General features: G+C 47.9%; 1 protein-coding gene across 1 annotated transcript; it reads left to right on the top strand.

Annotated features, from left to right (window-relative positions):
• The first annotated feature begins 6 nt into the window (after window positions 1-6).
• Window positions 7-16,527, top strand: LOC108445417 (exocyst complex component 3-like protein 2). Its single transcript, XM_017729108.1, has 9 exons — window positions 7-58; window positions 2,187-2,287; window positions 3,286-3,378; window positions 4,713-4,845; window positions 5,789-5,899; window positions 7,657-7,812; window positions 10,804-10,925; window positions 12,397-12,582; window positions 14,488-16,527. The coding sequence occupies exons 4-8, from the start codon at window positions 4,792-4,794 to the stop codon at window positions 12,575-12,577; spliced, it is 624 nt and encodes a 207-aa protein (XP_017584597.1). The 5' UTR covers window positions 7-58; window positions 2,187-2,287; window positions 3,286-3,378; window positions 4,713-4,791; the 3' UTR covers window positions 12,578-12,582; window positions 14,488-16,527.
• The last annotated feature ends 906 nt before the right edge of the window (window positions 16,528-17,433 follow it).

Here is a 17,433-nt window from a genome sequence, read left to right as displayed (position 1 = left end):
CCTGAAAGAAGCCTTTGATATTGGGAAACCCCCTTGTGCGGATGCTGCAGTCATTGAGGTAAACGGGGGGGAACTGAAAAGCTCCCATACTTCAGGGCAGTCATGTTTTTGCACACAAGTATGTGGGTATTTGGCAAGACTCAGTTTTGCATGTCTCAGGCTAAGCTCAATGTATTAAAATCCTGCAAGCTGGCTGCCATACTTAAACTGTGTCTGTTTGCTCCCAAACATGTTTTTGTCCTGGGCATACATAAGGAAAAAAAAAGCCTTACTAAACTAAGGATAAGCCTGAGCTGATTCAAGCTGAAGCTGCATTTTCATACAGGCACCTGGATCTTCCTGTAACCTTTTGGCAAGTTGTGGTGTATCTTACCCAGTCTGCCCTGTGTGAATTCTGCAAAGTGCTTTTATAAAAGGGGAAGAGCTGCCGAGCTGTGGCAGGGCCCCATGTCTGGCAGTGCAAAATGCAGGCAGGCTGCTCCCTGCTTGTCCCTGCTGAGACTGCTGCCCTGGTGGATCAGGGAGAGCAAGGGGATTCTGCAGAGCACAGCAAAGACAAGTGCTCCAAGTGCATTGCAGGAGCACACCCTGCTGATTGATGAGCAGCACATACCTGTGTGGGCAGTGGGTGTTTGGATCAAGACCGGCAGAAGGATTAAAATAAATCTTGGAGTTTACATGTGGGCTCAAGTGGTGCTAGAGATCAGGGGCAGGTTGTGGGCTGCCATGACTGTATCTTTCTTCTCCACTTCCACCACCCCAGCGGCAGTCCCGTTTCAGGTCATGAGAGAGGGAAGTAGTTCCATGGTCCTTTGGGATGGCAGCAACCTCAGGCTTTGGAAGCATTGCAGATCAACAGCAGCTGGTTTTCCTTGTGAGGATACAGCTTTAGCTGGCAAGCACTGGCTTTTCTGGCCAATCCCAAACCCAGGCACCAAATGCAGAGCTCACAACAGGAACTGTTTCCTCCTTGCCTTGCCCTGCACCTGCTGGAGCAATGGAGGAATGATGTACCTGTGCTAGGGGGACTTTTAGCTACCAAGCTGTTTCTTTTCCTGCTCCTGACTCACAGTGAAAAATTTTCTAACAGGAACTAGGACAAAGCCTGGTTTGAATCCCCTAGTCCTCATATCTGTAACATCTGGCCATGCTTCAGCATGAGCTGTTTCACTGTGTTGTGTATGCAACTGACAGGTTTGAATGCTCTAGGGTGGGTGATGGAAAAGCCTGGATAAATAGGAAAGCCTTATGAAATTACCACCTCCTCAATTTTCTCAGGCTGACACTTAAGCTTCAGATAGAAAATGAACAAGGTGTCATGGAAACTCATCAGCCGTGGTTTTCTGACACTTTGGGGTGGTGTATTTTATCCTGTCCTTTTGGGTGAGCTTTTACATCTGTTGTAAGCAGTGGAAAAAAGGGTGTGAGGCACCCTTTGTCCCTGGCTGACGAACACTGGGAGAGCACAGCATATGGGTCCATCTGTCTCCTTTTATCCATCTGGCTCTCCTCCCCTTGCAAGCTTTTGTTTCCACAGAGCAACTAATGGGCACCATTAGGTTGCCACCTGCTCAAGCCAGCCCAATATGGGGTGAATTTTGAGCTGTCTGGCATAGCCCACCTCCTGCAGACACCTGGGCCACCCAGCTGGGGTCAGTGGGGCAGGACATGTGCAGTAGGGTTTAACACACAGCTCTGTGTCAGGTGTGAGTGGTGGTGGCTGGGAAGGTGACACCTGCCCTCTCCAGGCACCCCATGTAGAGACCCTGGTAGAGGTGCAGGGCACACAGTTAGATCTGTCTGACCTTCTTTTTAGTGGCTGTACCCAAATTTGTCTGTGAGGGTGAGTCAGATGGAAGCACAGCTGCTCCCACAGATGGCAGGTCTACGGATGAGCTGAGCTGCCGGGCTGGATGTGGCCAGCAGAGAACATCTGCAGGGACAAGCTTTTCCCCAAGCACAGGCCTGCTGACCACAACAAAAACAGTGGTAGCAAAGGTGTGGGGTCAGGCATTACAATCAGGTTAATGAAAAGTACATCTATTTCCACAAGGGCTCTCAACTGAAGTTGTTGCCTAGAGGGCAGAGGGATTTGCTGCAGGGTAAGCAGTAGGATGTATTCCTGTTCACTGCATAGGGAACAAATGGCCCTGGCCAGTTCTCTTCTCACATGTTGTAATCCACAGATACTAACAGAGAAGACAGAGACTGCCAGGCAAGTCAGTGAGAGCCTGAGCGAGAAGGTGGAAGCTGAGTGCCTGGAGGAGTGCCTGAGATTCCTGGAGAGGTAGGAAGGATGCTGTTTTCTTCCTTGGTGACATTCTTAATGCTCAAAAGAAAGAAACCCTGATGAAGCAGCTGGTGATGCTATGTTCACCTGGATCTTGATGGCTGTTTCTCATCAAGCTGTTACCGGAGAGACAGCACTTCACTGCTGTTTGTGTCCTCAGTATTTGCTGTTGGACTAAAGCTGAAGGAACAGAGTGTGTCTGGACTAGCTGGGACAGGATAAGGCCTTGGGGGATGTTCTGGAGAGGCTCAGACCTTAAACACACCTGGGAAGAGGGGCAACCATGTGTCCAGTACCCAGGTCTAGACCTTCCTACCCTGGCTGTGCTTCCCAGGCACAGTGTTTTCTGCTGGCTCCGTGGGAGGGTGGGGAGCTCTGCTCTGTCCTGGTTCTCATAGGAGAATGAATGTCTTCTCATCTTGCCTCTCACCACTTCCTCTGACTCCCTTCATCTGCTTTTTGTTCTTGGGTATTTCTTACCCTGTGTATCCCCCGCAGCAGAAAATGCCAGGACTGTTGGTTACAGGTGGTATTTCAGACGGAGAGTTGATTTAAGATCCTTGACCCTCCACATGATGAGAGGAAGGAAATTCCTATAAAATGGAGTTGTTCAGGAACTGTTTGTGAGACTGAGACTGACAAAGCAGTCGACAGACCTTGTGGGTTATTCATACACACTGAGACTTTGTTCTGCTGCTTTATCGGCAGAGCCTGAGTTGCTTCCCAGAAGGAAGTGTTGCAAATCAACCTCCTGCCTCTTAGTCCCTGGCAGGGGTACCCAGGCAGCTCAAGGGCTCTCCCTGCCATTCCTGTGTTTCTCTTCCTCACCAGCTGGGCAGGGCAGAGACTGTCTTTGTCATGCTGTAGATCCCACCTTGGGGATTGAAAATGTGTGCTAAAAAGACAATCACAGAATATTTCTTGAGTTTGCTATTGCTGTCAGACATGTTATGGAGCGTGCCAGATTAAAGGTACTCTTTCCTGTTTTAATTTAGCTATGAAGATGAAGTAAGAAGCTTTCTCCAGCTTGATGGCTGCCCGCAGATCTGCACCAGCTTACGAGTCCTGGAGAATTGCTGCCTTCTCAGGTTAGAAAACAGAGCCTCGTGACATGGGGATCAAAATGAGTTTTCTGCTGGTCTGATCTCCTTCTGACTGTAGTATGAGGCCAACCTTGCCTCCAGCTGGATCTGGTCATCCAACCCTGTGCACACCAGCCTTTAAGCATGGAGGAAGCCAGCTGCTGTCAGCAAGACCCCTTCAGAGCTGTCCTGGCTGCCCCAGCAAGAGGGAGGCTCAGATGGGGGCTGACTGTGGGTGACTGGCCAGGGCCTTGACTGCTGCATTGGCAGGGCTGTACTGCCACTTTTTGCCTGCTCCCAGGCCCTGCAGGTGCAGGGGCTGTAGCCATCTCCCCATTCTTGCACTGAACAGGAGGCAGGCAGCAGCGCTGTGTCACATGTGGGGACACTATCCTGACTAACCCTGCCGTGGGTTGTGATGTCGTTCCTTTCCCTGGCTTGATCGTCCTGTAGCAGGAAAGCCTCATAAAGGTTGTGTTGAGATGTGTGTGCTAATGCACTTGGCAGGTGCAATCTTAAGTGCTTTGCTGAATGAAACCCCATGGAATATACCAGGCTCTCCCTGGGGTTGCTAGGAAGGAGGGAAGCAATAAAGCACAGAAGGGTGGAGGAGGATGTTTGAACCTACGAGCTAATTTCAGAAGCACTTGCAGCAACGGAGAAAACAAAGTTGCTTCTCTTCTTCCTGTGTAAAGTTATCTGGGGATCTCTGGAGTCAGCAAAATGCCAAAATCCAACATATGAGCAGTGATTACTTGACATCAGAGCATTGTGTTGAGCCTAGGTAGCTGCTTTGTTTGTTGTATTTGTCTGTTGCTGATGCTGGATCCTAGACTGAATACTTATGAGTCTCTTTTATGTAATCCTTTACAGTGTTACTGAGAATGAAGTTGTACACTGAGCCTTTCCAGAATTTAAAATGTCTGGTTTCAAGCTGGTGATAATTTTAACCAGGATTTCCTGACTGGAAGACTGTTCTGATGGAAGATATTTGTTTGCCTTGTATTTGTAGATTGTCGAAGGCACACAGATGCTTACCCAGACTCTACTTGTTGAGGCTGCTTCATGCTTACTTGTTTTTAAAAATACTAAAATTTTTTACTGATCTGATCTCATTAGTGATGGGTACAAGTGGCATTTGAGTGCACTGAGCTTTCATGTCCTTGTGGCAGTGTCTTAACGAGTGCACAAATGCAGGTCACTGAGCTGGCTTTGGACCTGAGCATGTGTCCGTTCAATTACCCAGGCAGCTGTGTTGGTTACAGTAGAAAGAGTTTTGATCTGAGAGAATAGCATGATTTGATCTGATCAATACTTTCCATATTTATTTTTTTTAACAGAACTGTCTGGCATAAGCTAACATACATTTGCAGTGTCAGCACTGGCCAGAATGTTAAGGTAAATGCATTTCTAGACAGGATGGAAGATGATATTATGGAGCATTTTCTGCAGACCATCACTTCTAAAGTCAAGGTATGGGAGACACATTTTAATTCTGACTGTTTTCAGACCATATGAGTGGCATGCACTTCCCTCTCATGATATGATTTGGAAAGGGTGAAGCCATAGTTTGGCCTTCAAGACCAGTACTCTCCTCTGCCTTGTCAGAATCTGTATGGACAGCTTCACCTTTCCCAGTTTTGGGATCCCAGTTTCACTGTGTGTTTGTTGTTGTGCTACAGATGGGTACCCAGATCCCAAAAGTTGAATTTCACCTGGTACCTATTCATTCCCATCAGCTGGGCATCTTCCCATGACAGTGATAACTCACAGAGCCCAGGGCTGTGCTAGGTAGTCAGGATGTAAAGAAAGCTGACCAGAAATGTGTCCCTTCCTTGAGATAAGGTCCCCTTCCTTCACACTTTCTAGTATCAGCCTATTAGCCCAGACACCCTTCGCCCTTCTGTCTGGAAAACACAGAATTCCAGGCTACTAGAAGTGTGTGATCCTGTGCAATTCCCTGGGAGGCTCCCCTGAGCTTCTTCAGGCTCATTGCACAGGATCCCTCGGGCATGATGAAGGCAGCAAAAAGAAATGACAAGAGAAACTCTGGCTACACCGTGCAGTTTTGGTCTCCAGAGCTCAGTGCCAGCCTGTCCCATGGGCCCACACATCTACATGGGAACTGGGGGTGGTTCTGACAGGGAGCATGGGCAACCCTGGGGGGGAACAGGAGACCTAGGGCTCAGCTTTCAGTCTTCCAGGTTTGGGCTTAAGAAGTTAGTACATCCTTCCCGAGCTGGAATTGTTTCTTTCTTTCATGTTTTGCTTTTCTTTGAAATAAAGGCACAGGATGCTGCAGTTTGTGGAGGAGTCTGTTTCCAAGAGCAGAAAGAGCAAAGGCACAATGATCTGTGTCTGTTGTTTGTGCAGTGTCTCTCCAGGTGCACCCTTTGACTCTGATTCTTTTCCTCAGGGAACACTGAAGGACCACTTCAAAAAGTGTGACACTGGTTTTGACCACATCCTTGAATCCTTAAAGCAAAGCTTTTTGACCTTTGGGAAGAAAAAAACAGATATGTATGAGGTAAGAAATAAGTAAGAAAGTGAGAACAAGATGTTACTCAGGAAATCATCCTACAAGAAAGATGGAGAGGGATTTTTTCCAAGGGCATGTAGTGACAGGACAAGGGGGAATGGATTCGAACTGAGAGTAGGTTTAGGTTTCAGGAGGAAGTTCTTTGCTGTGGGAGTGGTGAGATGCTGGAAGAAGCTGCCCAGAGAAGCTGTGGATGCCCCACCTCTGGAAATGTTCAAGGCCAGGTTGGATGGGGTACTGAGCAACCGGTTCTGGTGGAAGGTGTCCTTGCCCATGGCAGGGGGGTTGGAACTAGATGATCTTTAAGGTCCATTCCAACCCAAACCATTCTATTATTCTGTGAAATCACTAAAACTAATAATTGAATTTTTGGATGGCACAATATTAGAACATTAATCCAAACTACAGTTTTGCCTGTTGTCAAATGGGCTTTTAAATATCTAGTGGTCTCAGTCCTGTCCACCAGAGATGGACAGTGACAGCTGGGACCTTTCTGTAATTTCAGCAGAGAAATCAACAAGTGAAGAAACGGGGAAACTGAATGTACCTCCCAAATACAGAGGGGAGCATTAGGCTCCCTCTGATCCTACCATTGCCCCAATACCATTATACTGGAAATCTTCTCAGCTTCTAATGTGCTTCAACTTTATTTGTAAGGATTATTTATCCCTTTGATGTGGAATGGACACAGAGGGGTGAAAAGTCCAGATTCTTAAAGGGCATAGTCTCTCACACAGAGCATTGGCAAAGAGAACCTCACAAAGTACCCAAGTTTTTTCACCTTTACAGTAGCCTAAACAACTTGTCTAGGATCTCACAACACCCTTGAGTCTATCTCTTCAGCAATGAGGTTGGTACCTGGTGTACCCTCTCTTGTGTGCAGGCTGGATTTGCTGCTGCTATGTGTGCCACATGTCCTCCTAAGCAGGGGACTCCCAGGTCTGCAGTCTCTTTGTCAGTGATGATTTTAATTAACATTTTGCAATATGGAAAAAGGTAATGGAAGAGAAAAAATAGGATCTAGTCTGCTGTTGTTCAAAGCCTGTCACTGGACATTATGTCACATTACTTCTGGGGCAAGCAGCAGCTCAGTGGTGAAATGCTGTGCCAGAGCTCTCTGTCTCTTGCTTTGTCTGTTTTGGACAGAGCTGGGGATTTCCTGTACCTTTGGACTGCAGCCTAAAACTGCTCTGATTTCAATTGCTAATGAAATGTGGTTTCTGTGCAGCAGCCCACCTCCCTTCAGAAACACTCACTGTCCCTGTTGGGCACTGCATGGCCTCTGCACTGGGGTTCCTCAGCAGGTAGTGGGAGCTCAGAGGGAGTTGCCCAGGTGACTTCTCTGTGCCCAGCCACAAATGTGTGCCCAAGGGCCCTGTGTCTAGTGTGGATGCTCCAGGGAGGCTGCCTCTAGCTTTATAGCCCAAGCTCTCCCCAGGTGATTGTATTTCTTAGCCAAGCCAAGTGTCACTGCAGCTCTGGAGTGTGAGTGACCTCTGGCTCAGCTAACTGGTCCCATTGCTTTTGACTGGATGTCTCTGCACTTACCATCAAGGTTTATGTCATCCACATACAGCTTGGGGGTTGTCCAAGTGTTAGATCAAGAATTTAAAATTAATACTTAAGCAAAGAAGTGGGACAGCCATCTGCATGGGCAGAATATCTGCTGTCTGCCCTGGTATAGGTGTGGTCTGGACCTTGCTCAGTGCAGGGAAGTTAATCTGGGTGTCTTTGCTCCGGAACAGGCCCTTGTCAAGGCTGTCAATGCCATCATTATTACAGAATATATGCAGGCCCTTCTGACCACTCCCAGGAAACCATCTTCTATGCAGAGGAGGAGGATTGTCAACAAGATAGAAGAAGATCATAGGATGATGCAAACCATCTTTAAAGAGTGCTTAGTAAGTCTTTGATATGGTTACAGTTTTGCTCTCTTTCATCAAGAGCAATACCAGCAGAGGAAAAGACTCTGAAAGCAACAAAAAAGCTTAAGAGTTTTTACCACAGGAGTATCAAGCTTCACAGAAATGACAGTCAGATGTGCTGACAGCCCTTCTGATCTGTCAGAAGCTGTTAGTCCATGGTTTTGAAATGTGTGACTGGAGGAGGCAAGTTTCGCACTGCTGCCACTGACACAAGAATGAGGCCTGCTCCTCTGAGCTGGTGAGACAGCTCCAAAGCTGCCAGCTCCCCCCATCAGGCCTCTGGTACGTGGCATCGAGTGGCAGTGCTTTCCCTTGAGCCTCTGCAGTGATGAACCAAAGAGGCTGCTCCACATCTTCACCTGCTCTGTGGATTGTCCTGTATGGCTGCTCCTCCCTGGACATGGGGTGTGCATTACTATCGCTCCATCCAGCCCCTCCCTCCCCACAGGCCCTTTCCAGCCCCTCAGAGCTGGGATAATGGCTGCCTGAGACATTTCCCTGTGCTGTGGCGTTTCCTCATGGCAAAAACATGCTGATGCTGTTGTGGTTGCTGACAGTTGTGGAGAGGAACGAGTCTTCCTGCAGGGGTAAACACCTCACACCATTAGGAGGTAAAGGCGCATTGCAGAAGATTGGGTGTAAAAGCAGAGCCACACCTCTGAAGAAAACTTGTGCAGAAGTACTGGTTCTGCTTTGCAGAAACAACTTCAGAAGCTTAAAAAAGCCTCTTTGCTCAATTCATAATCTGGTGTCATTTGCAGTGCTGCACACAGCATCTGTGGGTGCCACCAGGCTGTCACATGGGTCCTTTGATTACCCAAGGGCAAGGACTGCAGTGGCAGCAGTGTCCCCTCTTGCGGCTGGTCCAGTTGGAGAATCACTGCTGTGCAGTGTCCCTGGCATGGCTCATTAGCAGATGCAGGCTGGGAATGTCCAAGCATGGTGTTTCATAAGGGGCTGGGCTGAGCAGCACAGCAGCAGTTGCAAAGTCAGTCTGGTAACAGGACTCATCTGGGACAGGGCATATAAACCCCCGTGGCTATACTGGTTTTAATAATTTCACAAATGCTGAGTCATTCTCACAACTTGCCAATTTAAGTGCTAGGGACTGAAAATCTATTTTCTCACAGATGAGTCCCTTGCAAGCCATTTGTCAGCAATTCTTACCTTGTCCAACAAATAAAATGAAATAAAAATGATCGCCTGTAGGCTTCTCTAAAATCCTCTCAGTTTATAATGAATGCATTAGTTTCATGGTGGAAAGCTGGAAGCTGACAGTGCTTTTAGCTGAAGACCTACCTCTCCTGGAGTGATCAATCACAGATGAATCAATGCTTTGAGCAACTGAGCCATGGGCAATAGCAGGAAGATTCTCTAATCTTAACTCTGAAGTTTACCAGTAATGCTGTGCTCAGCATCAGCTTTAGATGTAATGTGCATGGAATAGTGCAAAGGAGATACAGGAAATCTACTTATCTATTAAAACCCTACATTCAGCTTGGGTGGAAAAGGGCTGCATCTGGTTAGCACTGTTTCACCAGTGTCCCCAGTGTGTGCACTTTCTTACTTGATATGAGAGCACCGAAAACCTTGGAGGTGAAATGCACAAGTGATTTGCATGGAACAGCCTGATCCTCAGTCATGAGGCACACGGTTATGCATGCGAAATATGTACTCTGCTGCAGACTGAATTTATTGTGCAGTTTCTGCATAGGCTGCACCTGCTCCCTGCCCTCTCTTCAGGCTCTTCCTTCCCCTCCATTCCCAAAACACATTAGGAAATACCTTGCTTTTCTCCTAAGAGCATTACGTGTCAAAGGCACTTAAACACTGCTGACAAGACACCTCTCTTTTTTTCCTATTAGACTGCAGGCTGTTTGCCTCTGACCTTGCCTGTCTGTGTAGTGCTTAACTAAATCTGACGCCTTCAAATTAATTAGCATTTTGTAATAGTGAGCTTGCCAAGTATGAAGCTGTACAGTACCAGTGCCTCAGGAGCTGAGTACAGCTTATGCACTGAGCAGAGCTAGACATGCTGTGTGCCTGCAGTGCAGGGGGAGAGGGGGAAGGCTGTCTTCAAGTATTACTATTATTTTTAATTTATGTTCAATGCAGAGGTGTCACATGGAGAATGTGACTGCTGTTTCTAATGCCCTCTGGAGATCAGGGGAACCTGGGCTTCTCCTGCCCCATTTTAGCAGCCCGTTCTCCAGGTTTGCTTTGTCACAGAGTCTCTGTTGATGTGGTGGCATCAATAATTCAGGGAAGCAATTTAATTGCATTACTGCACTGATGAAAAATGTGAGCAAGACCTGAAGTTCTCTCTTAGTGGTTCATCTGCATTCTGCTTCTCCAGCTCTGCTAAAAATGCTGTGTGTTTTTTGATGAGACTTTTTTCTCCTGTGTGCAGATTAGAGGGAGTTGATCGTATGCAGCATCTACCAACCATGTCATGTTCTTTACACTGTCCAGCCCTGTTTCCCACTTTTTTCTCTTAGAGGATCTGTGACCCCTCATCCTGTCCCCGAGGTTGCTTTTCTGTCCCTGGGCTTGTTTTGGGGTAGCAGAAATGCCAGTATGTTTGGCCAACAAAGCTTGTTTTCACATAGGTCAAGCACGGGGCTGTGCTTACCTCTAGAAGCAAACCATGTCTCACAGGGTGAAACGGCCCTGAAAGGACAGGCAATTTAGGTAAAAATGAGGTACATTTGCCAACTTTGCCAAAACAAATGCAGGAGGGGATTCTGCACTGCTGAAGATAGTTGCCCAGACACCCTGGAACCAGTCTGTGACTGCTCTCCAGGTTCTTTTCTGCTACCCTGGGGAAAACCACATTTCTATACGTGCACAAACACTCCTGCAAAGCTTCTAAGCCACACAGAGAGATTCCCAGTCTGACACAAGTCCAGGTCTTAACACGGTGTGCTGTTTCTCTTGCCCTGAACACATCATTGCTTCTCTCCCCAGGGTCCTGCAGCTGGTTCTCTCAAGGATCCCATAAAAGCAATTTTAGAACTTCTTCAAACTTCTGATCCTGAGGGGATGAAAATAGCACTTCTGCCCATTCTAAAAGAATTTCCTGACCTCGGGTAATGCCTTTTATTGGTTTGACTTCTGTGCTTTCTTACATGATTACTTGACACCAGAAGACCTACAACAATATTAGTCCTGTGATACTTCTGCAGTGTGTTGGGCCAGGCACAGGGGCCATTTGAATGTACTCACTGGTGCCTGGTTTATAACTTTGTCCGACATGAATTGGTGGTGGAACCATCTGTGAAGGTGAAGGATGGATGAAGTTGCTGTCAACAAAGCAGAAATGCTGTGGAGAAGTACTACCTGAATGAAGAATTTACAGGCACATGTGTGTCAAATGTAGGTTTCAAGAACATCCTTAACTCAGGCATTTCATAACTTCCAAACCCTTGGCTTTTGGCTTCAACACTTCACCGAACCTTATATAACTAATTTCACAAATTTCTAGGTGTATTCAGCAAGAATATACACTTATATTTCTTGCAGGAAACTTAATAGAATTGAAACACAGCTTTTACTAGGAAGGAGAGATCTGAGCTAACTGCATTAGTTCCAAAGCCTGTGGTTTATTGCATCTATCTTTTGTTCTGATGTGCTGTGCTAGTGCCTGTGTTTTTCCAACTTGACAGGATTGCAGTTTAGAGCTCTCCATCACTGGATGCTGTGAAGGCCAAAAGTGTAAATACCTTCAAATGTGGGGGAGACAATTTATGGTAGATAATTATTTCAGTGCCTATTCAACATGACAGTCATGGTATAACCTGCAGCAAGGGAAGTCTCTAGACTTCTGTATGAAGGACTGCTGTAGGCAAAGAAAAAAACAAAAAGAAAGACAAAGAGATTATGTTATGCTTCATCTGGTTTCTTACTTCTTTTTTAGTTTACTACTTTTGAAGATGCTATTGAGCTAAAAAGCTGCTTATCTGATACAGCATAGCAATGATATATATATATATGTATATATATAGTATAGGAAGTGGGCATAGAAAATTCTCAGAAGACCCAGATCTCAGAGGAGGTCCTCCTGGTGTGAGTGGATGCACTGCTCTTGATTACAACAGATTTCTCTGTTTCAAGCTGTTTGGCTTGGTTACATTTGACTTATATCCAGTATGGTGTTACCCTGCTCAACAGAACAGTGCTCTGCAGAACAAAATCCTCCTTCCAGATGAACAAGAATTAGCTCCATTTGAGGGGAGAAAAGATACCAGAAATGCTTCCCAATGGTCATACATTGAGTTATCTGAAACCTTTTATGATAGATACAGGCCTTTTTCTAGGAATGACCTGAGCTGAACATTTTCAATACTTCACAGGGATGCTGTGTGCCCTGGGCTTGGGACCCATGAGCTCAGCCCTATCCCACACAGCTCTTGGGATATGGTCTCCCCCTTAGGTAGCCAGAGGGTGTCAAAAAGCAGCTTCCAATCTTTGGTCTGGTCCAGCAAAACTGAGTGATAGGAAACAAGCTTTTTTTTATTTTCTTGACTCATTCACTGACCTGCCCTCTTATTGTTTTGGAAGGAAGGAACACCTGAGTGCAGTGCTGGACATCAAAGACTCACTCAGCCGAAAAGACAGAGCTGCTCTCTTGAAGGCATTTCACGATAATTACAGGGAATCGGAAACAGAAGCAAACTTGCTTTTTGCAGATATAGAAACAAAACCTAGAAAATATGGACTCTGTGGCTGCCTCTGCTGCTAGCAATGGTGGGTGTGTGTGAGTGTGCTTGTGTGTAACACGGGTACCTGCGCAGGTAGGCGTCCCTACTTGCAGGAGGTGGAGCTGTAGCTTCACCTCCCCAAGGTCCTCATTGGTCTATTACCTGGCTCTACTTCCCCCTCTCTGCCTTCAGACTTCCACATCCTGGAGGATCATGTTCTAGGCAGTGCAGGGTGCTGAATGCTCAGATGAGTGATTCAGGTTACAGCAGGGACAAAGGAGAATACAGGGCTCTTTCTCCCCATCTTTCACTCCTGTCTGTGTGTCCCTGCAGCAAGGTCTCTCTGCAGCATCCTGTCCCTCCCAGCTCTTACCCTCTGCATGGGCAGGGTCTCCCAGGCAAGTACTGTTTCCTCCTAGCAGGGCAAGCCAAGGGAACCTCTAAGTGATCCTCCTGCTTCCCTGGTGCCGAGGGGAGGGATATGTGAGCCCCACTACTGCCCACTCCATGGCAGCCGCATTAATTAAACCAGGTTTGGCCCCATTTAGGTGACTGTGCCATGCTGTGAGAGCCAGAGGCAAGCGTGCCTACTGCATGCTGGCAGCAGCAGCTGGTGGCAGAAGGGAGGAGGGTTAAAATCAGAGAGATGACTGTGACTGTAAGGTGTTAAATCCAATGGCAAGAATTGCCAAAGCTCATTTGGAGCACTTGCAATTGCCTTTCAGTCTCCCAAGGGACTCCTTTGTAGTCACAAATGGGCATTTTTATTTTTGGGGCAGGTAAGTTGCAGCAGATATTGAAGTTAAGCAGCTCCTCATGGTTTTAAAATACTTAGTGGAGAACATACAGCTATTTTCTTCACTTTAAATAATTAGCAACTTCTTGTTAGTCCAAGTTTATCCAGCTCCAGCTCAGAGATGGGGAATTTTGTTTTATGTCAGCCAGGTCAGAGCCCTCAGCGATCAGAAATAGTCCTGCTCAGTTAATAACTACAGATTGTCACCAGTCACCTTCTGTTGCATAAGCTGACTAGACTATCTCAGGTTGAGAAGCACAGTCCCTTTCCTCCTCCACTCTCAGATGTCACCATTTATTTATAGTTACCCATGTTAGCAGATCAGGGATGAGTTATGCAGGACTCTGCCCTCCAGGCACAGACAGGCAGCAGGCTGCCCTGGTAGCAGGGAGAGAAAGCAATTAGAGAAACAATTAATAAGCACACAAGCTTCCTCTGCTAATGAAAACTGATTCTGATATAATGAACTGGCTGTCAGCCACCCACGTTTATACCCTCCTTTAAAGAAATTACCCATAGCTTCACTTTTGCTTTAGTAAAGATATCGAGGAACATGATTTTAAAGCATTGTAAATCACTTAATCTCCTATTTGCTGAAATCCCCTGGGTAAACAGGCTCCCAAATCCCAGCAGACCTGGCTGAGTCTGCAGTGTGTTGGACACACATGTCTAGCACAGTTTGGTGGCCTTATCTGAGCTCAGAGGTACCAGTGAAGGTGAAATTAGTTCTGGGATGTGCCACCTTCCTCCTTCCATCCCAGCCCTGTGATTTTGCTGCCATGCTCTGGGGTGTGACCTGTGGGCACTCTGGAAATCAGCTACTTTTTCCTAGCCAGGAATACATTTGTTCCTCCTGCTTATGGAGGTGGCAGGACTTTGGAAAAGCACTGGTTTTGGTTGTTTCATGTTAGCACGAAACGTCCTTCCAGAAGAGGAGTGAGAATTGGCTAGGGAGGGCAGGCAGCAGCAGGGGTGCTGCTGCAGGCTGTGGGCCCATGGATTGCTTAGCCCAGGAAGTGGAGGATTTCAGCAGGTTAGTGTCGATACAGCTTCATACAAGAGTGTGCACAGGAGGGATGTTTCTGCTGTTTGACTCTTGCACATGTTCTGATGAGTGCTATTTAATTACCCAGCTTTTTTCTTGCCTTCCCTCAGGCCTGCTGGGAGAAACATGAGGCCTTGGTCCGCTGTGCCAGAATACGCAATCACAGCTCCTTGAAAGCTTCACACACAGCTGGATGCATGGAGAAGCCCGTCAGCCATGGAAGACAATTCCTGCACATTTGCAGGAAAACCATGTGGCACAAAGCCTATTCTTATATGTAAATTCCAGGAGAAGGATGAATGGGATATGGCAGAAAGACATTTCTTCAAAATTTCTTAAAGATTGCCACTCAGCTGAGTCCTAGTGGTTATTCCCAGGTTGTGGCATGGTGGCAAGTGTGGAGGAGGAAAAAGGTTTCCCCTCACCAAATTCCTCTCTGTTTCCATCCCTCGTTCCATGAAATCTCTAATGAAACCATGGACTGCTGCACCACATGGTGTCCCAGCATTGCAACCTCCTGAGGGACCCAAGACCTCTGTTAGGGAATCTTGCCTGGCGCATTGTGCTGGAAATTCCTGCAGGTCTGGGCACCTTGGTCTACCCCCCAAAGCCTGATCTGCACCAGGAGGGTGCAGACAGAGCTGCCTCTTCTCTCTCTCATGAAGGCTGTGACCTGCTTTGTGGGCAGCCTGCCATGGTGAGGTGTGGGATGGGAAACTCCTCCTGTATGAGTTTTACAGCTGGCTCTGGAGCATAGTCTTGCATTAATTTTTATACCTCAGTTACTGGAAATTTCCTCTTGGAGAGGGAGGGGAAAGCCTCATGGGAAGCAGGCAGTAAAAGGAGCTGTTTGTCCCAGCCTCCGGGCAAGGTCTCTGCTAGTTTTCAGATGTAAATAGGCAGTTCCAAAGGGAAAACACTGACTTTTCTTCCTTGTTATCTATGGACTACAGTCCCTAAGCTGGGTGTAGTTCAAGGCTCTCCTTCACTATTGTGTGAATATAGGCCATGACTGCTCCTCTCTGACACCATTAGCAAGCAAACAAACTCTACCTCAGATGTGCCAGTGCTTTTCTGAGCAGCCATTCCCCCTCAAGTCTGCTTCCCTAACAAGAAAAGGGAAAATTTGTGCGTAAGATGTCGGTGCGTGATGTGTCATGCCCTGGTACCCTGGGAAATGCAGACCCAGTTGGGTGCTGCCACATTCTGCAGTGCTGTGCCATCACCCCAGGGAACAGGTGTCCCATCCTAGAGCTCTGCATGCAGACAGGGTTCTGTGAGCTGGACAGGAGCCAGGACAGGTTTGTAATTGTCATTAGCTTTGCTCCTGGCACAGTGCTGAGTGTGGGGTGAGTGTCAGAGGAGCAGGAAGAAACAGGTTGCTCCACCTCCAGGGAGTCCTCTGTGTACTTTCAGGGCACCAGGAGACCTTGGCACTGTTACACTTCGTCCTTCACATCACTGAAGGGCAGCGAGAGGAGCCTGTGGCCTGCCTGCTCTTCCTGACTGCACAGCTGCTCCAAAAGCCAGCGCTGGTGTTCCTCACATTTTATAGCTATCCATTGTGGCTTCAGTGAGACCTTCCCTGGGATGTGGGAAGGCTGGGGAATCTGGGGGAGCTGCAGCCTGGCTGGGTGGGCATGGGTTGGGATGCAGAGCTGGATGAGCACCTGCCTTCTGAAGGTTGCCAGCCCTGCCAGGCACTCTGGGCCAGTCACCCTCCCCTCCTGCCAAACTGCACATTTCTTTAAGGGTGGGAAGGGATGAGAGACCTGGATGGCAGGCCCTATTGTGACAGCAGGGTCAGCGTCAGTCTCTGCCAATAGGGATTTCAAGCAACAAGCCTTCCAGAGAAAATAAATAGAACCCTCTCTGACATTTCGATCACTGTCGGGCTAAAAATAATCCTTCCGCATGCGGACAGCTCTGGCCACACACAGGGCAGTGTCTGTGTGTGTCTGTGCCGTTTGACATCCGCAGCCAGACAAGGGTGTGTTCTGCTTGGAATCAGCAGCTGGGAGCCCCGAGGGATGCCAGGCTTGCCATTGCTGTGTGCGCATCAATGAGGTTTTGTAGCAGCAAGTTTCTGCACTCTGTGTGAAGCATCCAGTCATGGAGAGACCAAATAAAGACTTGAGTTTGTCCATGAAGTTTAGTGTTGTTGGCACAAGTGAAGTTTTCCAGAGACAGAGGGCCCAGGGATGTGTGCTGAAGTGGGCAGGGGGGGTGATGGGGAGAGGCGGCCTGGTGTGGAGGCAGATGGTGTGGGAGGGATGTCCTTGGGCACCTGCAAGTGACCTGCGGAGAGCAGATGGTGTGTGGGGAGGCTCCTGGTGGCTCCCCAGGAGGAGAGGCAGTGGCAGGGATAATGCTGGGTCACTCCCTAGGACTGTTTGAGGTGATCAGGGAGGGGAGGAGAGGCTGCAGGGAAGGAGAATGTGGGATTTTCCTTGTTTGATGGAATGGATAAGGGATTTTAATCCACTCTGTTGTGTGACCTGAACTTCCCAAGTGATCCAGCCTCCTTCTTTCTAGCCTTCACCCTAACCTGGGGTTAAAGCACTTGTGTGGGATTTGCACCACTCTCTGCAGAGGGCTGGAAGCAGGGTCACACTCAGGATCCTTCTGCAGGATTACCTTGTGGCCTTAGGATGTGGGCAGGGACAGCCCTGCCATTGCCACCAGGCTGGTGTGGAGGCAGATGGTGTGGGAGGGATGTCCTTGGGCACCTGCAAGTGACCTGCGGAGAGCAGATGGTGTGTGGGGAGGCTCCTGGTGGCTCCCCAGGAGGAGAGGCAGTGGCAGGGATAATGCTGGGTCACTCCCTAGGACTGTTTGAGGTGATCAGGGAGGGGAGGAGAGGCTGCAGGGAAGGAGAATGTGGGATTTTCCTTGTTTGATGGAATGGATAAGGGATTTTAATCCACTCTGTTGTGTGACCTGAACTTCCCAAGTGATCCAGCCTCCTTCTTTCTAGCCTTCACCCTAACCTGGGGTTAAAGCACTTGTGTGGGATTTGCACCACTCTCTGCAGAGGGCTGGAAGCAGGGTCACAC

Source organism: Corvus brachyrhynchos, unplaced genomic scaffold (genome assembly GCF_000691975.1).
Source record: "Corvus brachyrhynchos isolate BGI_N302 unplaced genomic scaffold, ASM69197v1 scaffold1, whole genome shotgun sequence".
In the NCBI taxonomy this organism is placed as follows: domain Eukaryota; kingdom Metazoa; phylum Chordata; class Aves; order Passeriformes; family Corvidae; genus Corvus; species Corvus brachyrhynchos.
Note: the sequence above shows the minus strand (reverse complement) of the source record. Positions and strands in the feature narration are given on the sequence as shown.